Source organism: Penicillium malachiteum (assembly GCF_028827825.1).
Source record: "Penicillium malachiteum strain IBT 17515 chromosome Unknown utg000001l:1.0-8184562.0:1.0-8186909.0, whole genome shotgun sequence".
Classification (NCBI taxonomy): domain Eukaryota; kingdom Fungi; phylum Ascomycota; class Eurotiomycetes; order Eurotiales; family Aspergillaceae; genus Penicillium; species Penicillium malachiteum.
Genome location: NW_026643094.1, coordinates 1,111,252 through 1,135,842, shown reverse-complemented (window position 1 = coordinate 1,135,842; position 24,591 = coordinate 1,111,252). Strand labels below are relative to the sequence as shown.

Genomic DNA, 24,591 nt, shown 5'->3' with positions numbered 1-24,591 from the left:
ACATAATCTACCTCGAGGCATCATGTTCTTACACTCAATCTAATACGAGAGCCTTTGAGTTCACCAAGGATAAATTATACTGTCAAGTTGGGACAGACGATACCTCACGGGATCAATTGATGTGTCACAATAACCCAATTCCTACCGATATCTAGTCTGAGTACATTTGACTCGCTAGGCTACTTAAACCCCACATATGGCAAGATGACAAAATAATACCTACAAATTACTTTTTACACATACATTTATTCACCTAATCTTAGAGACCTTCGGACAAGAATATAAATACTAATGCATTCCCTACTAGTGGATTTCGTTTCTCCCATGATCGTCATCAACCTTTAGGCTCCCAAGCTAGTATTCCTCCATATCCCACGATTCTTAACCTGAGTTTATACTGTAACTTTACAGAAGATGAAGCATTCAAACGCTGTATTGATTATTATTTCCACTCTTTTAACAGCAAGCAGTGCAGCACCTATCAAGGAGTATGTACTGCTATTTGAACACTCAATGATTCCTTTCATACATGACAATAAATATGCTAACTTAACCAATAGAGCTGTCTGCGCTGTTGAGGCCTCTTCTAATTATGACTGGAATGAGCTCGATGCTCGCTCTATCGACTTGACCTCCAACTATGACTTAGGCAGTCAGAAAGCACGCGCTGTTGATGTTAGTTCCAATTATGATGTGAACGACAATCAAGCTCGCTCGGTTGAAGTGACCTCCAACTATGACTGGAACAATCATGAAGAGCAAGCTGTGGAACTTAGTTCCAACTACGATTGAAATGAATTCAAGGCACGGAGCAGAGCACTGGCAGGATATTTGGATTATGACAGCGAACGAGGCACTTTAAGGGCTGAAGAATGAGGGTTGATTGATATGTCACAATACATTAATTACATTAAATTTTGATCAATTAAATTCCGGTGCACAGAAATTTCAACATTATCGTGACTCCGTAATACAATATGCGCCTTTCTGATTGATCCCGGCGATAACTTCCCTCAGGCTTCCACATGCACAGGTGTTACTTTTTCCTCATGCCACAGTGACATATGAAAATAGATGTTTGTTTCATGATCATTTCATGTCAATTGATTGCTGATAGGGTTAGGCCTAAGTTAAGCTAAGAGGCTGTGCTTCAGCTTTCATTCAACAATAGCATACCACTTCAATTCACGACCAGGCAGTAGCTTTATGGGCGGCGACAAATCCTCTTCTTCAGATACATGACCCCGAGCTTCAGCATACAGTTTGTGATTGGGCTCGCTCTCGTCATTAATGAAGTATGCAATAGGTGCGTTACCCTGCTGTCCAAGTGATCCACTATTGAGAGTGAAGCCAAGCAAGTCGCCTTCTTTGACTGTTTTGCCGACTGGTACTTTGAATGTGAGCAAGGAGTTTTGCAACGTATCATCCAGGCCGACTGAGACCGATGCTAACGTTTCCCATATGTAGTCTGCTCCGTATAGATGGGTTAGTGACTAAGATACATAGAAGATATAAGAATATGGACACGCACATGGTGATAAAAGTTTCTCTTCACTGGCATAGCGGAAGACTTGAATAGTCATGGCAAATGTTGGATTAGGAGGTTGAGATAACTGATGCCAATAGTAGTGAGATTTCCGGGTTTGGATGAAACCCAAGTCTGGTAAAAGTTGGCGTAGGGCTGTAATGTATTTAGTTGAGGAATTCAAAAATAGTATCACCAATCATGAATTAATACGCACAACATCATTGGCAGCAGTATAGTTTCCCATGTTAGGGGCCTTATCGGTCGCTTCTGCGTAAATGCCCGAGAGGAAATCAGATTTGCCTTCAGGGCCTTCGACGGTATATTTGATGGATGGGTCACAGGACAAGGGCTTGATGGATCCATCTTCATTGAATGAAAGAGTGAAAACATTAAACCCTTGAGTACTTGCAGATGAACTATATGGAGGTGATAAGTACGCATCTGCGCTGAGTAGATATGTCGAGCCAGATTTTCCATTTGGACTTGGAACTGTGGCCACGCCGTCTACCTGACCACCGCAAGTGAAACTGGACTTCACAATCTGACGTGTGAAGCGCCCAGATGGGTTTTTGGATCGATAGGATATAATAATTGACTGATTACAATTATCACAGGTGCCTGTAATGAAGTTAGCAGTCACTTTCATAGAAGGGATTAGAAAAGTATAGCTTACTTGAGCCAAGGGCATAGTAGTAACTTCCACGTTTGAAAAAGTCATGCGCTTCAACCTGGCCATCAATAATATTGGAAGAATTCTCATAGATAGGGAATGACCCCTGAACCACAGGCACATGGTGCCGGTGCCGTTGAGGAAATCAGGTGTCAGCTTCTGTAGATGCAGAGTTTGAATAAAAGGCGGATAGATGGATGAGTATCCAGCCAAAGCTCCGCGGCCGACAGTTTCTGTATAGTCATACTGAGTCCAGATCACGTACTCAGTCCCATCAATAACACTAAGCCCCAAGTCTTCAACTGTCCAGTTCTGAGGAACTCCTTTGACGTGGCTATATCCAGCAAATGTATAACCAGATGTCAGAGAATCAGAAGTAAAGACTGGGATCGTTCCTGGGGCACTCAGCCGCGATGCGAACGAATATAAGACGTGTTTTTGGGTTTGACCGTTATAAACAATCTTAGGTCGCCCACAACCCCCCATACTACCTGTGCATGCCGCTTTGTTGATGGGATCTGTGCTGTTGAAGACTAGAAGGGTTTGATATCAGCTTTGGAGCAGTGGCTAAAAACTCAAAATAACGTACGGGCACCGTTGGAATTCCACGATTTCAAATCAGGGGATGTCCAGGACCAAATGCCGCAATTCCCATTGTTGTATCCAGGACAGGCTAGCAAAACAACATCATATTAGTGGATGGATATAGTTATGTTGGTGATATTCTTTCCTGCATGTATACTTACAAGCCTTCTGGCCATACCAAACGTAGTAACCATTGACATAATTAAGTTTTCCATTGCTTGTATCAATAGGATCGCCATTGACGTCAAAAAAATAACGCTCAGTGGGCGTGAATGTTCTGCTAATTGAGTTATTTGCCTTTTTCATGCTTGCATCAACCTTCACCAGCAGCAGGAGCAGTAAAGCAATAACTGCCACAGGGGATAGTGGAGAATGCATTAAGATTGTCCCTCGATTCTTGATACCAATGGAGATCTAGGAAACTTGAAATAATTACTTGGAGTTTCCATGAGTGAAGGAATACGCTCTTATAGGTAATCCTTTCAGTGGAGACCGGGGTCAGTGCAATGAAAAATGTCGTCATATTTCATTCGCTATCAGATTCCGGGGTTGAATGTGGATGATCATAATCTCAGGCTTTCGGTTAACTCTCAAGTGCTTCAAATGTTGCCTTTTATTTGCTGAACTTGATTGACAAGTAATCACCTTAACAGGTCTCTCACACCATATATCAAGCATATAATTATCAGACAGCAGCCAACAGCAGTGCATTCCTTACAAACACACCATGATGGATCGTCATGCTACTCCATGATGTCTGCGTGTTTTCGCGCTAGGGACGTGCATGAAGTCCCATATGAGACTGCCTATTCTGATCGGAGCAGACACCGTGTCATGGATTGATACGGTAAATCCGGGGCGTCATTATTCTTCATCGGAAACTGTGATCGGTAAATGCGAATATCGTGGACCACCTATCCAAAGTTCTTGGGCCCCTCAGTTTGCTATGCTACCCCTCGATGTTCAATGCAATTTCACGCAAGTCTAATTGACCTGTAGATATAAGAATGGCATTTGAAATTGATCTCGATGCACCACCATTCTTTATCGGTAATTATGATCGGTATATACGAATATGGTGAACCGCCCATCCGAGGTCTGGAGATTCTTGGTGCCCTCTGTCAGATGCCAACATTTGAATGTCGCCCCTCAATTTTTATTGCAATTTCAGGAAAGTCTAGTTGCAAGCTTGAATACCCGGCGACCCGTATGGCTCAACTTTCACATATTCTAGTTGACCTCTGGATAGGTGAATAAATCTCAAGCAATCCAGTAATTCAACGAGACATCTGGACACATTCAGACGCATTCTAGGGTTTCTGGTAATGGTTTTCACTTTGTTCTGTGGCACACCTCATACGAAAGTAGATTTCGGTCTTTTCTGAGCCCCTAGTACAGTTAACATGTAATGCAAAGCTCTCGTTTGTTTTTGAGAGCAACTCCCGCGTTGTTTTGATTCGAGTGCTTGTTGAAAGACACGCATGACTCCGGCTCGATCACTCAAAGGCACGTTCTCGCCAGAAGATTTTAAAAACGGCACACTTTGACCAGATATCATGAATCTCTGTAGCGCAGCACCACCATACTCGCCATCCAAGAGGAAGGCCGCCCCAGTTTGGTTGGTTCCCGCATCTTGAATCAGAAACTTCGTAGGGCGCAAAGTGCCCAAGGCCCATAATGTCAGGGCAGCAAAGTAGAGACAGGTAGCACAAAACGCAGAGAATGAGGAACTTGGCATGGATCTCGCAATGCGTAGTACTTGACCGGCATGCCAAGCCGCCCTTCGCAAGTTCACAGGGCTAATATGTTGAATAACGGACTGATATATGTCGGATGACCGTTTCTCACCATCTTTTCCGGCGAAGGATTCAAGAACTCCAGGTGGCATATACAACGACAAGGAAACCATTTGGTAGAAACATGGCAATTGCAGCGGCGATAGACGCGCCATAGCTTGTAGAGGCGTACCGTGCTGAAATAGTCATCATAATCATGCATAGACACATTCCTGCTCCACTAATGATAAAAATCTTTCGACGTCCAAGAGTATCAATTGTGGCGAATGCAACGAATGAAAACAAAGACTTCCAAGTCCTACAGCACGCTGCAAGGATAGCAGGAAGATCGCCTTTCAATTGCAGGTTTGTTTCAAATATAGTCTTTGTGTATGTTGCGATGACATTGCCGCCCACAAGCTGTTGCATAAATTGGATAATTATACTGGCTTCGTCTTGTTTGCTGAAAAGATCTTTCAAAGGCGCCTTAGGCGCCGCCTCTATCGCGCTCTCAATACGAGCTACCTCAAGCTGGATGCTTGGGTCGTCGACAGTGAGGTCGTTCAACCAAGCGAGGGTCTTGCTGGCTTCTTCAATGTGGCCCATTTGAATCAACCAACGTGGTGATTCAGGCAAAGTGAAGATCGAAAAGGTAATCATAAGAGAAAACAGCGTCGGCAGGGCTAAGGGAACTCGCCACTGTACAGGTTCGAATGCGACTAAACCCAAAGTCCACCCAACTAGCCAGGGCGAATCCGACGCAGATATAGATTCCCGCAGCAATCACTCGTCGACCACGTTTATCAGAGAAAGAGCATTCTGATTGCCAGACGGGGCCGGTGACACTCAGCTGGCCAATTCCAAATCCCAAAATGACACGACCCACAGCGAATTGAGCCAAGGAGAAGGAGGTACACTGCAGTATATGGCCGATTGTGGTGAGAATACCCGCGATAAAGATTGTCCTCCGTCGGCCGAGGATGTCGCCCAACTTTGAGCATGAAAGGGCTCCGACTAGGGCACCAAGCTGCAGTGTTGCATTCACAACGCCCTTGATTGTCGAAGAGCCGACTTGGGGAAGATACTTCAGCATGTCCGGGAGAGTGAGGAGTGATGAGAGGCCGGATTGATTGTAGCCATAAAGAATAAATGCCGGACCGACGATGAGGAAAACCTGCAATGAGTGAACATTGCAGAAATTGGAAAGCATTGTGCCAATTTGAACGAATTCACTTCGTTCAAGGAAGAAAATTGGCTGGAATTGGTCTGGGGATTATCAAGAAATTGCGGGGATGAAGGAAATATGGGGGATACTTCTACCCCGGAGAAGTAAACTTTGCCATCGCATGAAGTCTTTTCACGGAGGGTCAACCTCGCCTAAAAGGGCATATGAAATTGTGACTATGCTTTCCCCACAACTGGCATGATTCAATCAAGCGCTAAACCCCCAGGAAAGTCATGCCATTTTGATTTTGAGCTTCCGATTGGCTTCATCTGATGTCTTTCCATCCATTATGAATGGATTAAGCTCAGACTTAGGAGCTCAGTAGGACACAAAACTTTACATTGGAGTTTTTGCATACTATTACTTGGACACCGGAGGCCCTACTCGTAGAAATTTTGTGGGGAAGTTTCCAAAAGATTTATCCTCTACGGAATGTTGCCGATTAAAAGCCTAGTAAATGATGGACCAAGCTCAACCTTGGAAGATAAAAGAAGCCTGTCTCGACTTTCTCAACTTGGAGGGCTATTGACACAGCCTTAGAACACTCTCAGGAATGTGATACTGGTTGTCTAGTCTTAAAAGTTGAGAGAGAGCTCTCATAAAGAAATGAAAATCATGTGGAAGGCTTGTCTATTTATGCAACAGAAACTTGAGTTATGAAATTAGTGCCACATTCCATCTATCAACCAGAGACTTGAAGTCGGCTTCCTTCCGTCGGCGGATCCGATACTCGGCTCAGCCGATGATTTTTATGTACCCATGACGAGTTTGTGGATGTCGAGGTGCCCCTTTCCACTTCCTTTTCATTCTAGCGAAATTGCTATTTGGCTATGGCTTGGACCACTCGGCTTGGGGCAGAATCCTGACTTGTTGATTCAGCATTTGCCATTCTTTCCGTGTTGAGCTGTGGGTCAACGCCCACCTGAGCATACATTGGAATTTAGCACCTTTTTCACAGACATCTGGAGCCTTGGAAAATTCAAATGGCTGAAATTTTCAGATTAATGCTACACGTGCACTGAAGGATTCTCACTGCTCAGAATGATAATGCTAGTGTAGTGAGTCTCTGCTATGTTTGAGACCCGGACTACTGGGCCCTTATGCTGGTGGTTATTCATATGCAGATATTGAGATACGTAGACAAGGGAAAGTCCATAAACCCCGTCAAAATCCTGAGAATCACCTACGTACTAGGCAGCCCTGGAGAGAAGGAGGCTATGGAATTATTCAAACTCGGCTCGATATGAAACCTGAACTTACCACCTGCACATGTATACGTGTGGTCTCCGAGTCTTATCGCAGCACAATATTATTTTGCGCCTAATGAATTCTCATCATTCGTTATCCTCTGAATTCCTCACAAGCCTCTTCAAAAGGCATACCCACCTTCATCGCAGCGCTAACCTGCGAGTCGACCTTCGCCTGCTTTTCCATCAGCGGTAATGCTTGTTGGGCGAGGCTTGCTGGAAGGACAACTACGCCATGCAGATCGGCCATCAAATAGTCACCAGGCTCAACAATCTCTTCCCGTCCATCCACCTGGAATTTGACAGGTTCATTCACTGCGACTATCTTGACGGTTTCATATGGGGGTGCCGTGCCGATATCGCGTGCGAATACCTAACAGAATATAAGTTTGAACCCGAGTATTATCTTTCAAAGAGATCCTTACTGGGAAGTTTTGCATTCGCTGCTCCTCCAGATCGCGAAATCGGCCACCAATGACAGCCCCAGCTGCCATATTCACAATGGCGCGAGTTGACATCAATCCACCGTATACCGCATTTGGAGTTTGTGGGCTCGACACGAAGATTACAGCGCCCTCCGGAATGCTGTCGATCTACAATCAACCTTCAAGTGCTTGAGCCGGTATGAATCAGGGTTTTTATCATACATAATGCGAGGGAAATTTGGGTCTTGGATCATCCAGAGGCACATATTTGACTGTGTATGCTGGGCCGACGATCTTCGTCTCTCCCTCCTGCCGCTGTGGTGACCACATTGTAAGTCCGGGAAGGAATCCACCATGTTTAACTCTGCTGGAATTGATTTTAATCAGGGCATCGCATATATCGCATCTGAAGTTGTGTTAATGCTGTGCTGCAAAGTGCGCTTGGATTGCATATACTTACGTCGTAAACTTCCGCAACTCCTTCACTATTCCATCGACCGAGGAAGACATCCTAGTAGCACTTGAGGTGGTCAGAAGCAAAGATCAATGTAATGGCACAAAATAACTTGAAGTATTCAAATTTTGCTCCAAATTTTTAAATGAATCAGAATGATTCCAAGGTTCCTCCAGAGCTTCAAGTTGTAGCCTGATTGCCTATATTCGAAAAGCAAGAAGAAACTCCAGTAAATTCCTCAGGAGGTGAGCCATCGGTAATGAATATATCCTATTTTTGCCCCAATCGGCGAATTGGAAACTTTTACCTAAATTGCGGAGCAATATCCCCGACATTGAGCCCCAGATGATGAATTAATCCAACGTTCGGCCCCGTCCCGAGATGCCGCTCGGATGACGGATGCGGTCCGTCAACCTTATAATTCCGATTAGGCCGTTGAGTACTCCTTGCAACTTATGATTCTCGTCAGGGAGGCGGAAAATTCTCTCTTTTCCAAATGTCTTCAATAAGAGCCAAGCTTCTGCCGTTTCGTTCATCATTTAGCACGATGTCAGGTGGTCTACGAACGAAAAAGCAGCATTCACTCCCAGCGGCTTACTACCGCGGAGGCACATCTCGCGCCGTCTTCTTCAAGGAAGAGGATCTCCCACAGGCCCGCTCAGAATGGGATGTCATATTTCGTGGAGTTATTGGCAGCCCGGATCCCTATGGTCGCCAACTTGATGGCCTTGGAGGTGGTATCTCTAGCCTCTCCAAGGTGTGCGTCATAGGAAAACCGACGCGCCCGGATGCCGATGTCGACTACACTTTCATTTCTCTTGGCGTAAGGAACACAGATGTGGACTATTCCAGCAACTGTGGTAACATGAGCAGTGCCGTTGGCCCCTTTGCTGTTGATTCTGGGCTATATGCGCTTAAGGAACCTGACAATGCTGTTGTTCGCATCCACAATACCAATACAGGAAAAGTGATTCACTCATCCTTTCCCGTTGTTGATGGTGAGGCTGCATCAAGTGGAGACTTCGCTATCGATGGGGTAGCAGGACATGCTGCTCGCGTTCAACTTGACTTCCTTAGCCCCGCGGGATCAGTAACCGGGAAGTTACTACCTACCGGCAATACAGTCGATACCTTTGATGGGATTGAGGTAACTTGTATCGATGCGGCAAATCCCTGTGTATTTGTCCGTGCTATTGATCTGGGGATCCCAACAAATCTCACTCCGGATGAGATCAACGCGGACTCGGTTCTCCTGGAGAAGCTGAACTCGATCCGCCGACAGGCTGGGGTTAAGATGGGCATTGCGGAGACAAGATCTGATGTGCCCGGAAGTATCCCAAAGATTTGCATGGTCGCTTCTCCTTCTGCTTCAGATAAACGTGACGTAGAGCAGAAGCAAACTTCTTCCGATGTCGATCTGCTCGCTCGTGCTCTTTCAGTGGGCCAGCCGCATAAGGCCGTCCCGATTACAGTGGCTTTAGCTTTGGTGGCTGCTGCTCACCTTCCTGGCACTACCGTCTCGGATGTCGCCAGTGACAGTCGAGTCGACCCTGCTGGTCTCACTATTGGCCATGCTAGTGGGAATATCTTGGTTGGAGCGAAATTCGATGCAGACGGTGGCCTAGCTTCTGGGACTGTCTTTCGGACAGCACGTCGTCTGTTCGAAGGAAAGATTTTCTGGAAGAACGAATAAAATAGATTAAAATTCACAGAACCGACACAATCTGCCAATTAATGACAAATCAAATCTCTGCTTAAATCACATTTTTGTCGAGTAGAAGAAAGAAATCTCCCTTGGAAACTGTGCCGATGCCATATTCCCTGTCGTTTTAGGGCTGCGCTGCGGCTACTCGTGCCCCACCTTAGGCCCAGCAGAACCCATAGAAGCAGCAGAACATCGAAGCTAGAAGTAAATCGATAGCAATCATATTGTATTAATTTGAATGATCACGCATTCACAAGAGAGAAAAAAAGGCAAAGTGGTAAGTCAGCAGAGTCGCTGCCATGAAGATCGAACCAGGACCTGGCGAACCGTGACTGAATCACTGAACTGCTTTTATAATTCCAAGCTGAGGTTGATGGTGAGATATGTCGTCGTCGTATAGTATCATGAACTAGTACCGTGACCCCATCAATCATGCACACATGTGTCAACTGGTGTGACACCTGCCACTGTTGCTTGATGTTTGCGTGGTCATATACTATTTCCAAGATTGGCCTCTTATTCAGATTTGGTGGAATCGCATTTAATATCTCAGTTGTTCAAAGCCTCGAAATAACTTGAAATAACTTAATTTTCTTGGAAGAACTGATGTAGCAAAATGGTTAAGTATGTGAGAAAAATTCTAGAGTTGAAATAGGAAACAGTATCATACTAACTGAGGGATAGATAAAGGTTTAGATCATGATAACTTTGTTAGTATTGATTCCCATGATAGTGGAGGGAATCTGGATTCGAGTGCTATGGAGTGGATGCAGAGGATTTTGAAAAATATTTCAATTTCAATTTGAACACAGGTGTAGTTCTCCTTACTAGCGGGTAAATCCTGTAGTATTTGGAGCGATCGGAGCAAGGGGTTGGGGCACTTGGAGTGATTGGAGCAGCATCGTCAATTGAAGGGCAGAAATAGGTATCAATGCCAAAGGAAGGGTAATGGTGGTAGTTGCGGTCGTGAAGAACGATGTTCGGATCGAAGTTCATGTCAGCATGCTCCAGTGGCACCAGACCTGTCGCTTCAATTGAGTAAAAGAGGTCATCGTCCCCGGCTGTTGGCCATCTGAAGAATTTCTGCTGGTCCTGGCTGAGTTTGTTGAAGTCGTAAATCACTGCATCCTCCATGAGCACAGCGGATGGGAAGACGTGGCCCAGCCAAAAGCAGTGGTCCCAGGTCGCCTTGGTCGTGTAAGGCCAGGCTTTACGGTTGGTGAGACATCTCTCACTTGCACATGTGTTGTAGCGAGGGCTCCGAGTCCGCAGAGTTGCAAGGGACAAGTGTAGAATGGTTCTACATAGTCTGTTCAACATTTCCCTCTCTCTCCCTCTGATTTTTTGGTCTTCGCCATGGATCAAAGGTGACCTATATACTCTTATGTCTGCTTCATCTCGTCGTTTATTTTCCGATAAATCACAAGTCAGTCTCTCACTGCAGGGAAATGTGATCTGGGTCTTTAGTAGAGCACCCAGTACAGTTTGTCTCGCAGTACCACCACTGGCGGACCTTGAGGGTTCGGGTCACGGTGTAAGCAACGACCGGGACACTGTTGAAGTCGTTTAGCCAGCACTCATACTTGTACGGCTTTCCAGTCATGACGGCATGAAAGACACCGTTGTCGGGCAGCGCCACTCCGAAGGTTTCCATTTTTGGTTTCTTCTCACCCTCGATCGCCTTCCAGTAGGGCAGTAGTGGCTCCTTTTCGCCAGCCTTTCGTCTACTATGTCTACCCTCTCTTTTTCCTTTTGCTGAGTTCTTTGCGCTTATCGTAACGAGGGGATTGATTGCTGTTGACTTATAATAGGCTGCTGCTATAGGGTAGTGCTTAAGGAATAGTGAAGCACTAAGCAGGCCGCAAAGTCCCAGGCGGTTATTATCAAACAAAAGCAGTGAGAGTTGTCTGAATTAGTGGTTATTAAAGGAGAAAGGAGTGGCTGTAGCGGTGGAGGACCTTTTCGGTTGAGAAAGCGTCGGAGTATTTCTTTTTCGGGTTGGGGCTGGATTTGGGCTTGGAGCTTGAACATTGTCATCGTCGTTCTTGTCGCTGGCTATGTGGTCAAGCGCGGTATGGTAAGCAGCCAGGGTCACGGTAAAAGTATATATGTAGTAAAGAGGGGAATGCTCAAGGCAGTACTAGTACACACACAAGGTACTAGTACACCGGTCCAGCCGAACAGACCAACCACCAACTTGAAATGATCCATGGATTCATTTTCAAATCAATCATCAGTATCTCTTACCTCTCTTCTCTCCTGTCTCGATTCTCCTCCAGATCTCATTTTCTAGCTACAGAACTAACGTATAGGTATGGTACTCTCTAGTGCTCCAGCTGTTCAGTTGGTAGAATTAGAGAAGAGCAGCCTGAGTGAATATAAGGGTTTCGTTTCTGGTGACCATTATATGATACTACTACCAGTGGTATAAATAAGATGACTTAGTCTCATCCAGTCCTTTTGAATTGAATATTTCAATTTAAATTTCAACTGCATTCCTTGAATGTTGTACACGCTTGTGATCTTGTCGCATTTAGATATTAGGCGCCAATAATGCCTGTCTCTGTTTCCTGGTCCCAGTAACGATATGCGATGTCGGGAGCCTCGCCATCCAGGCTCGTTGCCGGCCCGGCACCATTTGCCGAGAAAATACCATGGAGTCTAGTCTGCGAAGGCCATTTAAGGCTGCCAAAGTTCCCATCGGGACATTCGTAAAGGAGCCATTCAGTACCCATGTCACCACTCTCCTCCATACCAGACAATGAGTCATTGGCGGGGTCAAACTCAGTTTCGGCGGGTTTTATGTAGGAGGACCCATCAACCGACATGGAGTCATTACCCACGAATGGGGAAGTACCGAGGCGTGCATTATGAGGGGAGTTGGTAGCGACAGCGGGGCTGCTTGAAAGGGGCTTTTGACTAGACAAAGGAGTTGCCTCAGGTGCAGCACGAGCTGCAGCTGGAGCTTTTGTGGCGGGGACGGGGGCATGAAGGAAGGGGTGGGCATCGTGAAATGTATGCCGAGGTCCGTTGTTGGGAGAGGCTGTTGCGGGACTCTTCATAAAAGGGTGGGCTTCACGAAGGCGGCTCGGCGTCTTAGGCTTGAATTGCTCGGCCTTATTGCGGGCCTTGCTAAGGGGAGATGGATCATCGGCAGTTTCATTGTCTGAGCCTGGGAGAATTGTCGTAGCTTTATCCATAAAGTCAGCTTCCGTCATATATGTGATTTACAATCATACCTAAGGAACGCAAGAAACTCCGCGCATTTCTCACCACTCCGGTGAGAGGGCTCGAAGAAATGCGACTTGGGGTTGGAGGTGAAACGCAGATCTCCGGGGTCTCCATCGTAGTAAGGGATATGAAAAATGGGGGAGATGAGGGGAAAAATCCTGGGGTCCCCGGCGTAAACGTACCATGTGGGCTGACGGCAGCCTGAGAGGGAGTGTCTGGCTTTGCAGGTGTTTCGTTCAAAACAACAGGTTGTTCATCCGCGGGTGTTTCATCCAAGACGGGTTCATCGGACGAAGCTGAATCCCATCCCGGTGTCTGGAAGGTGCCATGAGGGTTTTTAACGATCCATCCTGCCGTGTTCTGACTGTTCCGACCGCCTCCTCGTACAATAGGGCTGCCTCCAGACGAGGGGTCGTGAAGGAATTCACTGGATTCCACGGTAGGCAAAGTCGTAGGCCGATTCAAGCGATGGGGTCGATTGCGGTCGTATCCGGGACGTTTCTCTGCTTTCCGGGGGGTGTTGGCATAGAGAACATGTCTGCGACGATTCGGAGCAGACTCTTCAACGCGCTGTTTTTTAGCGGCGGGACCTTCAGTCTTCTCAGTGGCTGATTTATCCTGAACAAGAGCATCTCGGCGAGCTTGTTCCTCTGTGGCCCATTCTTCATCGTCTGAATCAAATTCAAAATACTCGTCATTGATTCCATAACTACAGCCCGGCGGGTTTGGAATAGTTTCAGGAGATGGCGGTCGTTTGCGCTTCTTTGATTGTTCTTCTGATCCCAAATCCATGTCTGACGGTAGTAGTCCCGAGCCCGAATTAGAAAAGCGACGAACTCGAGCAGCGACCTCAGCCGGTGGCAGAGAGGGGAAGCACTTTTCAATAAGTTCTGCGCTGAATCCAGCAGGACGGAGAGAGTACGCAGTATTAGTTGTAGTTGTAGCTGCTGATCGTATGTGCATTCGCCGAGAGGATCTAAAACTGCTTGGACTGGATGAAGGTGACTCAGGTTCTGTGCTGTCCTCAATGACGGGGGAAATGGTTCTGTTCCTTGGACCAGTCGAGCTGATTGCGCACCAGGTGCGCTTGGTTCTCCTTCGGTGGGCGCTAGCTGGGAGTCATGAGCTTTATTGAAATCAAGTCGCCCGCGCATAGTCGACCATCTCCGGGAGACAGAATCAAAAATCCATCGGCTCCAACCGGGCGATGAGCCAACTCTGGCAGCAGGCGCGGTCTGGGGAATATTGGAGGCAGTGAAATTCTTTGACACCGGAGTCGTAGGCAGCGCAGGGTCTGACTCGGGATTTTCTTCGAAGTGAGAGGGCCTGGTTTCCGGGGATGGCTCAATGAGTGCAGCCTGGTTAATAAGGTCTGGCAGTCGGAATAAAGTCTGAGACACATGTCCACCGGCAACACTTCGGCGGCGACTTGCAATGGTGGAGTATGGGACGCGGGAACGGCGTACAATGAGAGTTGCGTTCTGTGCGCGCAGAGGAGTTTTGTGCCGAGAGGGCGTTCTCGGGGTGACCTTGGATGGTCGAGTATTTCCGAGACCAGATGGTAAGTCATGCTCAGTTGTTTTCTTTGGCGATTTCGCCTTCTTGGCAATGGTAAATGGCGAAGTTGGCTCCTGATCTGAAGCTTGGGCTGATTTCTGCTTGTTATTATCAAGACGAGATGGCGATTTCTTGGGAGTCTGCTCAGAACTTCGAGCCAACGGTTGCTCATTTGCGGCGGAGACAGTCTCTTCAAGAACCGAGTTTTTAGATTCAACAACTTCGGAGTCACCGTCGGTCTTCTTGGTCTTCAATATTGTTAGCAATCGTAAAGTTGTCTCTGCGGGATTGGATTTCTTTACTTTCTTGCGCCCGACAATTTTCTTGGCTCGCGGCTTACGACCACGAGCAGTTGACTTGGGCTTCTCCGACTTTGTTGTGGTCGTGGTTGTGTTTGTTGGTTCGGTTACAGACGCACTTCGCGTGGCACGGCGGCGACGGGGTAGGTCGTCAAGCGACTTGAGACCTCCAGGGGAAAGAGGTTGGGATCGCGTACGCATCTTGGGTGGTACGAGAGAGGAAGTTAAAGATGATGATGATTTTGAATTTGGAGGTGAAAATGGAAGAGAGGTTGAAGGGTTAGAGATGGTTTGGAGCGTGGTGGGAAAATTGTGAGGAGGGTGAAGAGTGTTTGTTGACGATGTTGAATTATTATTTGTTGATGTTGACGCGTTGCCAGGACTAATAACCATTTGAGCAAACAAATGATCTGATCTGGTCTGATCTGATCCTCTTCTGCAAATCTGGGGAAGGAACCTTGACTTTCGACCCGTAATTGGAAGGAGCGATTTGGACCAAAAATTGTCGGCGGCAGAATTACAAAAGGCGGTGAATTAATTTATATACCCTAATTATCAGGCATCAGGGTTCCCCGGCCACATACTAGTCACACATACAAATCGATGTCCCGAGGTTCACATACATATGAACCATCCCCATCTCCATAATTACATATCTATATCATGATGGATGCCAATGTAAACAAACTTGTAGCACACCTAGCACACCCTTATCACCAATTATTACATGTTGCCTCAATAATATCCATTTGTTGATGTAAGGAGCTACTCGGATTTGAATAGTACTGAGAATAGACTCGGACTGCGCAAATAGCACTGCGGCAGTATAGGTAAAGAACATTTGAAGGTATGCAAGTTGTAAATCACTAGAACACAATACAATTAGTGCTGCATAGGTACATCCAAACTCATTCAAGTTCAGGCTCAGGCTGGAGTACTACAGTAGTACTATGTCTTATCAAAGCTTCAAATGTTGACTCCGAGTCTAAAGTCAATGATTATTTATTTCAGTAGCCTAGGAGAATACTAGCAGAGGCATCTGCATGTGGAGAACTTGAATATTAAAGACTTCTAGAATCAACAGATGGAATTTCTGGAAGGTATATTGCCCAATAGAGGCCAAATCAGACACAATAAATAAACAATGATATTTGTACAAATGTTACCAGTCACTCGAAGCATGAGAAATCTGGTAGTTCAGGTCCAAAACGTAACCCCACAAAATCCCTGGGCCAGTTCGGTAACATGGAGAAACACGCTGATACTCAATAAAAGACACCCAATGATGACCGAATTTTATAAGATGATACATTTCTTCGCCCCCAAGATCCCTTAAAGAGCGATCTCTCCCTTCCACGTAGCCTCGGATAGACCCAGCTTCTCCATGAGGTTTGTCCACCGGGGCCCACCACGCTCCTTCTGGCGGACGTATCGGAGTAGCTTTTGACGCTTGTGCACAAGAACCTGCAGGTTCCGCTTGTTGTGTTTATCCTTGTTGGCAGTCTGGAGGTGTCGGGAAAGGTTCATGATCTTGACGGTCAAGATAGCTGCCTGAACTTCAGGAGAGCCGGTGTCGGTGCCAACGCGAGGAACCTTCTTCAGCTGCTCAGAGGAATTGGGTTGCTGCACACTGGCGGGCTTAGGCGACAGGATCTCGTCGGTGTTGTGTCGTCCGAACTCCCCGATACACTTCTGGATGTTCAATCGCATGCGATCCTTGGTATTTCCATTGCTGAGATTCACAATACGCTGAATCGCCTCCTTGGCATTCTGGAATTCTTTCTCATGCTTCTCTAATGCTTCTTTCTCGTGCTGGGGGTCTGCGGTATCCCGGTCTGGGTTCTGAAGGGGCTCGGTCAAGTTCTTGGAGAATTGCAATGCGCTGTCGAGCTCATCCACTTTCAAGTAGTAATTGATACCACCGGTCGACGCAGAGACTTGAGGCTCGGTTGAGACGGCCTGTATCTGTTTAATAAAAGGTGTGGACTGGCTTGCTACCGGGTCGCCGAGAGAGGCGTCACGTTCCTCCTGGAGAACCTTCCGTCGAGACAAATTGGCAGCTTTTCGCTGGCGGGCTTGCGCGGCACGGAAGAAATCGGTTCTCTTCTGTGTTTGAGCCTTGGTAGATGCTGCTCGGGCAGTCGCTTGGATCGCGTTGGAGGATGTGGCAGCCGGGCTCTGTCCGTACAAGGTGCCTGTTATACAGCCGAGTATCAGCATTGGGATCAAGAAATTCACACTTGAAGCAAGTCGGTAAGAGCTTACCTGTCAAGGCCTTCCAAGAAGGCTGGATTGAGAAACGCGGAGGCATGATGCAGGCTGATACAGAATTCCTGACCTCCGACGACGAATGCGAAGTTCTTCGTATGGCTCTTTTGGCCAGGAAAATCATGCGGCCCGGACATTAGTACGCTAATCTAAATTGGGAACCTAGTACTTTATTCATGCCTCAGGCATTAGATGCTTATGTCATGCATGCTGGATTATGTCATGCTTTACAGCCCTAGCCCTAACTCACAACCGTCAAGCGAAATTCTCCCGGAGTGAGGCGTGGTTTTCGCGGTTCGGCTTGATCTCTTCCTCCATCACCACGACAAGAGCCAGACGATTGATCTCTCCAACTCGTCAATAAATCAATCGCCCACCATGGCCCCCTCCCAGCTCCCCCCCGGTTTTCAACCCTACCGCTCAGGACATTGAGATGCTCCTGGCTGCTCAGTGCCACCTGGGTTCCAAGAACCTGCAGGTTCACATGGAGCCCTACCTGTGGAAGACCCGTCCCGACGGTGTCAATGTCATCAACATTGGCAAGACCTGGTATGAATCGAAAGAACCTGAGATTTCCGACGGGGAATATGAATGAATAATGGGGGAATAATTGGTCTAATTTGTATGCGCAAAACAGGGAGAAGATCGTTCTGGCTGCCCGTATCATCGCCGCCATCGACAACCCCGCTGATGTCTGTGTCATCTCCGCTCGTCCCTACGGTCAGCGTGCTGTCCTCAAGTTCGCCGCTCACACCGGTGCCACCGCCATTGCTGGTCGTTTCACCCCCGGTAACTTCACCAACTACATCACCCGCTCTTTCAAGGAGCCCCGCCTGATCATCGTCACCGACCCCCGCACCGACGCCCAGGCCATCAAGGAGGCTAGCTACGTCAACATCCCCGTCATTGCCCTCTGCGACACTGACTCCCCCACCGACTTCGTCGATGTTGCCATCCCCACCAACAACAAGGGTCGTCACTCCATCGGTCTCGTCTGGTGGATGCTTGCCCGTGAGATCCTCCGTCTCCGTGGCACCCTTGCCACCCGTGAGACCGAGTGGGACACCGTTGTTGACTTGTACTTCTACCGCGACCCCGAGGCTGAGGAGAACAAGGAGGTCGCTGAGGAGGCCAAGGCCCCCGGTGTTGAGGAGATCGGTGCTGGTGCCGTTGAGTCCGGTTTCGCCGGTGACAACTGGGACGCTGCCGCCCCCGGTGCTGGTGCTCCCGGCACTGCCTTCGCTGCCGCTAGCGCTGCTGTCGGTGCCACCAGCTGGGAGGCTGACGGTGCTGACTGGGCTGCCAGCTCCACTCAGCAGACCACCGAGTGGGCCGCTGAGACCGCTCAGACCACCACCACCACCACCACCAGTGAGGCCAAGTGGTAGATTCGCTCTACAGTGACGGAGATAGCTGTTGAGAGGAGGGGGGAACTATGATCAAAATACCCAAAAAGTTTATGGCGATCCGGGATGATTGGGCTGAATCCCGTGTCCATTTGAGGCACAGGCGAGACGAGTAAATGCTCTTTTTTTTAACCTACGAATTCATTGACAACAGTGGAAAAATGCACCAATCTCCCGAAAACAAAAATTCCCTTGACATGTCTATCTTAGTTTCTGTCCAGTGTCTCAAAAAACAAAAAGAAACTGAAAAACAGCAGAAGAAAAAAAGAGCTTTCACACCGGGAATCTTCACGTCCTTTTGCATCAGTGGTCTCACCTACCAGCACTATTTTGATTTCTTTGTTTGCAGCGGGGAGGAATAGCGATGTCAATTATTGACCTGGCGCTTTATGAGGGAAAGATATCCAGTTGTATTCTGCAACTGGGGGAAAGCCCTGTGCTGTCAATCTACAAGGTGGACTTAATCGTTACCTTGGTTTCTCCCTGTTTGTATTCTAGTAATTGGAAGAGGATTGTGCTTGGTATCGTCCATCTTGATTCCGTAGATTCTTAGATGAGTAGTACACTGGTTAATATGCCCAATGCGCCCCAATGGTTTAGCTTGATGATGGATAGTACTAGTGAAGCCATCTCCACATGTATTGCGCCTGGACGTTGGTCCCACGGGTACATCGACCATTATCCACCAGGCGAATAGAAGGAGGTATGCCTTGGTCGGGTGCAATTGCACCATTCAAACCAGGACCCGGTCTATACCTGGCAGTTGAAGCACAAGCCTAAGCGCCTAGAGCCTTCATGTCCAGGTGGATTCTCGTTCCAACGTTAACTATCATGCATGGTCTCATTAATCTCAGTTGATAATATGTAACAATCATTTCATAAAATACTACATCCCCCGGCAGTCTGTCCACCCTTGTCCGTAATTGACATCCCCGCCAACCTCGCAATATCCTCAAATGTCTCCCCAAGTAGCTCACCCGTCAGAGCCGAACATTCAGCATACCTATCACAGCGAAGTTCTTGAGCGATGCGATAGCTCTACATGTCGATTAGCTGAAGTTCATATATATTGCACGTATGTATGGTTCAAACCTCTTGTGGGTAGATGATACCCTCGCCCTCTTCTCTCAGATCTCTTTTCAACCCGAGCATCATCACCGGGATGCGTTCACCGTAGCCATGCTGGAAATAGCGTGTTATATCGCTTCGCCACTATGAACTAAGTCAGTTTAATTCTACCAAGAGATATCATCTTGATGATTCTTACCTCCTTCAACCCAGCCAATGTCTCTCGATTTGAGATGTCGAATGCTATAACAGCGACATTGGGGCTTAAAGTCGACCAATGCTGGTTAGGATAAGACGTGTCGTAGACTTCTAGTGTGAAGCTTTTCTTGGAAAAATGAATATCGTAAATGAATGGCTGGTCGCTGTCTCGGAGATGATCAGGCTGAGCTTCTGTATTGTCCAAGTCTGTTTGAGCTTGCGTCCGCCGCCGAACATTCTTCAGCCGACTATCCTATAGTTAGCCATTCAAGCCCACTGAGTCGTTTTAGAGCCAATCTTGAATGACAGGAGATATCTCTGCGGTCTCTCATGGCATGGCGCATCACGATGGGATAAGGGCGAGCAATTCAGCAGTTTTGAACTCACGATAAGAATACGGATTTCCCACAACCCGGGTCGCCCAGAAGTAACAACGTTACTGTGGCGTCTGGCTCTGTGGTTACCGCTTCTGTCATATTGCCGGTTTTCCAATGTCTCTTTTGTTATTTTATGTAAACGGCAAATATTTGACATGTATTGGAGTGCCGTGGAGTCAGATGCAGTGTAGTCAAAGTATTAGGATAAGGTTGAACCAGGTGTGGTGAGCAAGCCGCAGATCGTCAAGTCCAAAAATATACTTCGGTGTCAATTTCAAGCTAAGCCATAACTCTATCGTCCTATCTTGAACATTTTTATAGGGTGTATAGATTAGTCCGATTCATTCAAGTTGCAGGGTATATTTCTTAAAATCAAAGCAAGAACAATTTCACCTATCAGGCACAGATATGCTGCCCATATTGATTTTATATTCAACTCCAGTACAATACGATACTTGTATTTAAAGCCGCAGTCAGTGTTCAGTCAGAGTCAACTGTGGAAACTTCGATACCTTCATGTAACGTGAATACGTACCAATCTCTCGCGGAAACACTCGTGACCCAATTTTCTATAGTGGGCTGAACTCACCACTGGCACCAAGTGATCTGAATTGACCCTGGGTTACTTGAGTGGTATGCGGAGGCAACCGAAAAGTCTGAGGCTCCCTCGATCTCGCTGGTCCCCATTCCCTAGTTATAACCAAACACGATTTCTTCACGGACAGAATCCCCCTCCGTCGCAAAAAATGGTGGGCACCGACAATCCAGAGCAGCCCGACTACACAACATGGAGCAACGCTAGCCTCGTCGAGCGAATCACCGAGCTAGAACGTCAATTGAAGTCTCAAACCACACAATATACTGCACCACCCACAGAGCTTCGCCTTGCGCCTATTCCTAGCGATGTCCACGAACCCGCGATCCCCACTCAAGAGGAAGCATCCGTGCAAACGAAGCCTGCGCAACTTGCCGAGATCGATATCGTGCATGCGCCTGGAAAAAAGCGAGCGCTCAAAGAGCAGCGAGATTTTGATCCCTCGAAATACTCCACGCGGTTTATTGCTCTGAAATTTGCCTACTTGGGACAAAGGTATAACGGTCTGGAGCATACCAATGGCAATCCTACACCATTGCCTACGATCGAGGAGGTGATATGGAAGGCTATGCGCCGGACAAGAATCATCTTCCCCGAAACCAGTTGTCCCGAGGAGGAGCCAAATGATACTGTGCCTCGTGCCTTACGGCCGTACTCTATCTACTGGGATGGGTGTGATTATTCCAAGGCTGGCCGTACAGACCGTGGAGTTAGTGCGTTTGGGCAGGTAATTGGTATTCGGGTCCGCAGTATGCGACCCATGCCAAAGGCTCCTGCTGCAGCCTCGGAGCAGGAAGGACTACAAGCGGAGAACGGGGATGCGATGCAGGTTGAGGAAACAGCCATGGATCAAGACTGGGATGACATTGCGGATGAGATTAACTACGTTCAAGTATTGAACAGGGTGCTTCCGGAAGATATTCGTGTCCTTGCTTGGTGTCCTAACCCTCCTCCTGGATTCGATGCCCGCTTCTCCTGTAGAGAACGCCGCTACCGCTATTTCTTCACGCAGCCTGCATTTTCGCCTACACCCGGCGCATTTGGATTCGAGGATCGCGTCAACGCTGGAAAGGGTCCAAATGCAAAGTTCCGCGAGGGATGGCTAGATATTGAGGCGATGCGTGAAGCTGCGAAGTCTTTCGAAGGAATCCATGATTTCCGAAACTTCTGCAAACTGGATACAAGCAAGCAGATTGAAAACTTCGAGCGTATCATTCATTACTCTGATATTGAGCTTGTGGACCCGAAGACCATGCCTTTGGGCTGGGTGAATCGAGCTGGCTTTCAATCGCAAGAAAATTCTGTGTCTGATGAGACTATGGAGTCGCCAGAAACGGCGGCCTCAGCTACACCCCAGGTGTACACATTCACACTGCATGGGTCTGCATTCCTCTGGCATCAAGTCAGACACATGGTCGCAATCTTGTTCCTAGTTGGACAAGGGCTCGAGTCTCCGTCGATTGTCCCCGAATTATTGGACGTGGCTAAGAATCCGTGCAAGCCAACTTATGAGATGGCTTGTGACGCGCCCTTGGTTCTGTGGGATACCATCTTCCCCGCAGAAGGCTCAGGCAGCCGTGAGGATGCTTTGGACTGGGTCTACGCTGGTGATGTGCGCCTTAACAAGAACCGGAGTGCCAAGGGTGATAGCAAGTTTGGCATGAAGGGTGTGGTCGATGGGCTGTGGACTGTTTGGAGACAGCGGAAGATTGATGAGATTCTGGCTGGTGCACTGCTGGATTTGACTGTTAGTCAGGGCACTAATAGCATTATTGATCACATGGACGGGAAGCGGGGATCAGGGAAGAAGACCAGTCGAGGTGCAAAGGTTTGGCTTGGAGATAATGACGCCCGCGTTGGAGGCAGATATGTCCCAGTCTCTAAAAAGGGAAGAACGGAGCCCGTGGAGGTCCAAAACGCAAGGTGGATGGTCTCCAAACAGCGGAAATTGGCAAGGAAGCAGGAGGCCGCAGACAAGATGGAAGAATCGTGAAGAAAGTTGTAAATACTACTCACCTTGATCTCTTTGGTATGCTAAAGGCACGGTACTGCTTTGGTTTATCATATATACCCCTTATATCAGTGGATCATGACTTTGCGTCGTAAAGACAGCGGCGAGACCCACGCCACACCTCTTCAAGAATTTCTCGCTTAGGGAGTAAATGCTGGTCATTGAAGTTCCAGTTAGCCGAGTGACACGAGCAGGCTAAAGACGTAACCTACCGGGAAAACAACCAAAGCGTCCGGCTCTCCTTCCACGATCACGGCAAGATAAAAGCGAACTTCGAAGCCCTTGAATGCTTCATGAATCACTATGTCTTGGATTTGTGTTGTAGGAATAAACCTTGTTGCTGCGGACGAGAGGTAGGTGGAAGCTGATGTTGAAGTCTGAATTCCGAAGCCCCGAATGACAAGAAGCGATTCCTCTGGACAGAATGTGAGCTTGTGTATGAAGGATGGAGTCGAAAGCAATTGCACTATACGTACCGGTATATCCTCTTCGGAAAACTCCATAGACCACGACTGCGCATACCGCCGTAACTATCCATGGGTTGTAGGGGTCCACCAGAAGATACAGCTGAGATCCCAACGGAGTCTCCCAGACGGCTTGCCAAGGTATAATTTTCGTATCTGCTTCGTAAGAAATATGCCGCAGTCGTGTTAATCCAACAAGAACCACACAGCAGAATAATAGGGCACGCAGGAGGATCTGAAAGCCAAATAGTATCTTCGCGGGGGAATTGGAGCGTCGCGGCGCATTCGATACGGCAAAGCTAACGGTGGTCGGAGAGGGACGCCGAACCCGGAGTCGACCTGGCATCGTGAAATCTAGTAATGAGCAGTAATTTGGATGAAAATCATGAATTGTCGATTTCCCTTTGGAGTAAACGAGATGAATTGAATCTCACGGGGCTCAGAGCTCCAAACTCGCGACCAACACACTAGGCCTATTATGTATTAGTGCCATGTACCTCTAGCCTGAGGACCCCAGTCCCCAGGTCACGTGTATCTTTCAGCTCTCAACTCTCCCGGGGATTGAGATCGAGACTGACTTGTTGCTGCCCAACACCTCTCACTTATCTTTGGTCACAGCCAATCCATAATGGGTGACCGATCACGAAGTCGGTCTCCACGCCGACAGGAAGGCGATCGATCGCGCACAAAGAAAACCGGAGGCTTTCGATGGAAGGAGAAGCGCCGAGACGACGATACCCGCGAAGACCGCAAGCTAGATCGTGGATATCGCGAAAGAGATGAGCGTCCACGATCACCCCGCAGAGACCGTGACAGCGATCGTTATGGAGATCGCCCTCGAGACAGTGACCGGGATCGACGCCGTGACGATCGGGACGCCCCGCGGGAGGATCGCGCGGAGAAGAAAGACAAGGAGAAAAAGAAGAAGAAGAAGCCGGTCATTCCACAGTCTTCAGAGCCCATGATCGTGGTCTTTGTGAATGATCGTCTGGGCACAAAGGCCGAGATCCCGTGTCTGGCCTCAGATCCCATCAGTATGTTGACATTCCGTGTTTCTGTGAAGCTATCGCTCCAAGGGATACCTTCTAATCTATATGCCTACAGAGCTCTTCAAGGCCCAAGTCGCTGCTCGAATCGGACGCGAACCCCATGAGATTTTACTTAAACGACAAGGTGAACGTCCATTCAAGGACCAGTTAACGTTGGAAGACTATGGAGTCAGCAACGGGGTGCAGCTTGACCTGTGAGCTTATTTACCATCCCCTCACCCGTCAATCTACTTGAGATTCATATACTAACTTCTATTATAGGGAGGTTGGCACTGGTGACTAGAGTGGAGTTCATTTACCAAAATTTCTTTGGAGTTTTATTTCTCATGGGATATTCTGGCTTGGTGGGACTTCAAAATGGTCGGTGTTTTTCATATCAAGTATCAACGGAACTTGGAGCAAGGGAGCGTGCATAATTATGCATGTATTTTTTTTTTCTCATTCTCATTCTCAT

General features: G+C 47.7%; 13 protein-coding genes across 13 annotated transcripts; 5 read left to right on the top strand and 8 right to left on the bottom strand.

The window, feature by feature from the left end:
- Positions 1–414: 414 nt before the first annotated feature.
- N7483_000432 (uncharacterized protein) lies at positions 415–792 on the top strand (the record flags this gene model as incomplete). The annotated part of the gene is made up of 2 exons (XM_057083870.1): positions 415–488; positions 561–792. 2 exons carry the CDS (start codon positions 415–417, stop codon positions 790–792), a joined length of 306 nt encoding a protein of 101 aa, XP_056950019.1.
- Positions 793–1,157: 365 nt separating this feature from the next.
- On the bottom strand, positions 1,158–3,161 carry N7483_000431 (glycosyl hydrolase family 43 protein; the record flags this gene model as incomplete). The annotated part of the gene is made up of 7 exons (XM_057083869.1): positions 1,158–1,468; positions 1,532–1,570; positions 1,615–1,681; positions 1,743–2,146; positions 2,303–2,731; positions 2,788–2,871; positions 2,945–3,161. 7 exons carry the CDS (start codon positions 3,159–3,161, stop codon positions 1,158–1,160), a joined length of 1,551 nt encoding a protein of 516 aa, XP_056950018.1.
- Positions 3,162–4,651: 1,490 nt separating this feature from the next.
- On the bottom strand, positions 4,652–5,768 carry N7483_000430 (sugar transporter; the record flags this gene model as incomplete). Its single annotated transcript, XM_057083868.1, has 3 exons — positions 4,652–4,755; positions 4,882–5,241; positions 5,300–5,768. The coding sequence occupies 3 exons, from the start codon at positions 5,766–5,768 to the stop codon at positions 4,652–4,654; spliced, it is 933 nt and encodes a 310-aa protein (XP_056950017.1).
- A 1,356-nt stretch (positions 5,769–7,124) lies between these two features.
- N7483_000429 (RraA family protein) lies at positions 7,125–7,965 on the bottom strand (the record flags this gene model as incomplete). Its single annotated transcript, XM_057083867.1, has 4 exons — positions 7,125–7,403; positions 7,456–7,623; positions 7,678–7,861; positions 7,916–7,965. 4 exons carry the CDS (start codon positions 7,963–7,965, stop codon positions 7,125–7,127), a joined length of 681 nt encoding a protein of 226 aa, XP_056950016.1.
- Positions 7,966–8,456: 491 nt separating this feature from the next.
- On the top strand, positions 8,457–9,602 carry N7483_000428 (DUF453 domain protein; the record flags this gene model as incomplete). Its single annotated transcript, XM_057083866.1, has 1 exon — positions 8,457–9,602. The coding sequence occupies one exon, from the start codon at positions 8,457–8,459 to the stop codon at positions 9,600–9,602; it is 1,146 nt and encodes a 381-aa protein (XP_056950015.1).
- A 1,447-nt stretch (positions 9,603–11,049) lies between these two features.
- Positions 11,050–11,268, bottom strand: N7483_000427 (uncharacterized protein; the record flags this gene model as incomplete). The annotated part of the gene is made up of 1 exon (XM_057083865.1): positions 11,050–11,268. The coding sequence occupies one exon, from the start codon at positions 11,266–11,268 to the stop codon at positions 11,050–11,052; it is 219 nt and encodes a 72-aa protein (XP_056950014.1).
- Positions 11,269–12,154: 886 nt separating this feature from the next.
- On the bottom strand, positions 12,155–14,902 carry N7483_000426 (uncharacterized protein; the record flags this gene model as incomplete). Its single annotated transcript, XM_057083864.1, has 3 exons — positions 12,155–12,804; positions 13,028–13,858; positions 13,924–14,902. The coding sequence occupies 3 exons, from the start codon at positions 14,900–14,902 to the stop codon at positions 12,155–12,157; spliced, it is 2,460 nt and encodes an 819-aa protein (XP_056950013.1).
- Positions 14,903–16,033: 1,131 nt separating this feature from the next.
- N7483_000425 (mitochondrial 37S ribosomal protein uS15m) lies at positions 16,034–17,012 on the bottom strand (the record flags this gene model as incomplete). The annotated part of the gene is made up of 2 exons (XM_057083863.1): positions 16,034–16,896; positions 16,967–17,012. 2 exons carry the CDS (start codon positions 17,010–17,012, stop codon positions 16,034–16,036), a joined length of 909 nt encoding a protein of 302 aa, XP_056950012.1.
- A 263-nt stretch (positions 17,013–17,275) lies between these two features.
- On the top strand, positions 17,276–18,357 carry rps0 (40S ribosomal protein uS2; the record flags this gene model as incomplete). Its single annotated transcript, XM_057083862.1, has 2 exons — positions 17,276–17,518; positions 17,607–18,357. Exons 1-2 carry the CDS (start codon positions 17,403–17,405, stop codon positions 18,355–18,357), a joined length of 867 nt encoding a protein of 288 aa, XP_056950011.1. The 5' UTR covers positions 17,276–17,402.
- A 794-nt stretch (positions 18,358–19,151) lies between these two features.
- Positions 19,152–20,117, bottom strand: N7483_000423 (Rho-like small GTPase; the record flags this gene model as incomplete). The annotated part of the gene is made up of 5 exons (XM_057083861.1): positions 19,152–19,201; positions 19,263–19,413; positions 19,468–19,587; positions 19,643–19,889; positions 20,029–20,117. 5 exons carry the CDS (start codon positions 20,115–20,117, stop codon positions 19,152–19,154), a joined length of 657 nt encoding a protein of 218 aa, XP_056950010.1.
- Positions 20,118–20,764: 647 nt separating this feature from the next.
- N7483_000422 (pseudouridine synthase DEG1) lies at positions 20,765–22,606 on the top strand (the record flags this gene model as incomplete). Its single annotated transcript, XM_057083860.1, has 1 exon — positions 20,765–22,606. One exon carries the CDS (start codon positions 20,765–20,767, stop codon positions 22,604–22,606), a length of 1,842 nt encoding a protein of 613 aa, XP_056950009.1.
- A 94-nt stretch (positions 22,607–22,700) lies between these two features.
- On the bottom strand, positions 22,701–23,434 carry N7483_000421 (PIG-H family GPI synthesis protein; the record flags this gene model as incomplete). The annotated part of the gene is made up of 3 exons (XM_057083859.1): positions 22,701–22,778; positions 22,837–23,039; positions 23,101–23,434. 3 exons carry the CDS (start codon positions 23,432–23,434, stop codon positions 22,701–22,703), a joined length of 615 nt encoding a protein of 204 aa, XP_056950008.1.
- Positions 23,435–23,716: 282 nt separating this feature from the next.
- N7483_000420 (ubiquitin-like protein HUB1) lies at positions 23,717–24,420 on the top strand (the record flags this gene model as incomplete). The annotated part of the gene is made up of 3 exons (XM_057083858.1): positions 23,717–24,122; positions 24,193–24,331; positions 24,399–24,420. The coding sequence occupies 3 exons, from the start codon at positions 23,717–23,719 to the stop codon at positions 24,418–24,420; spliced, it is 567 nt and encodes a 188-aa protein (XP_056950007.1).
- Between the last annotated feature and the right edge of the window lie 171 nt (positions 24,421–24,591).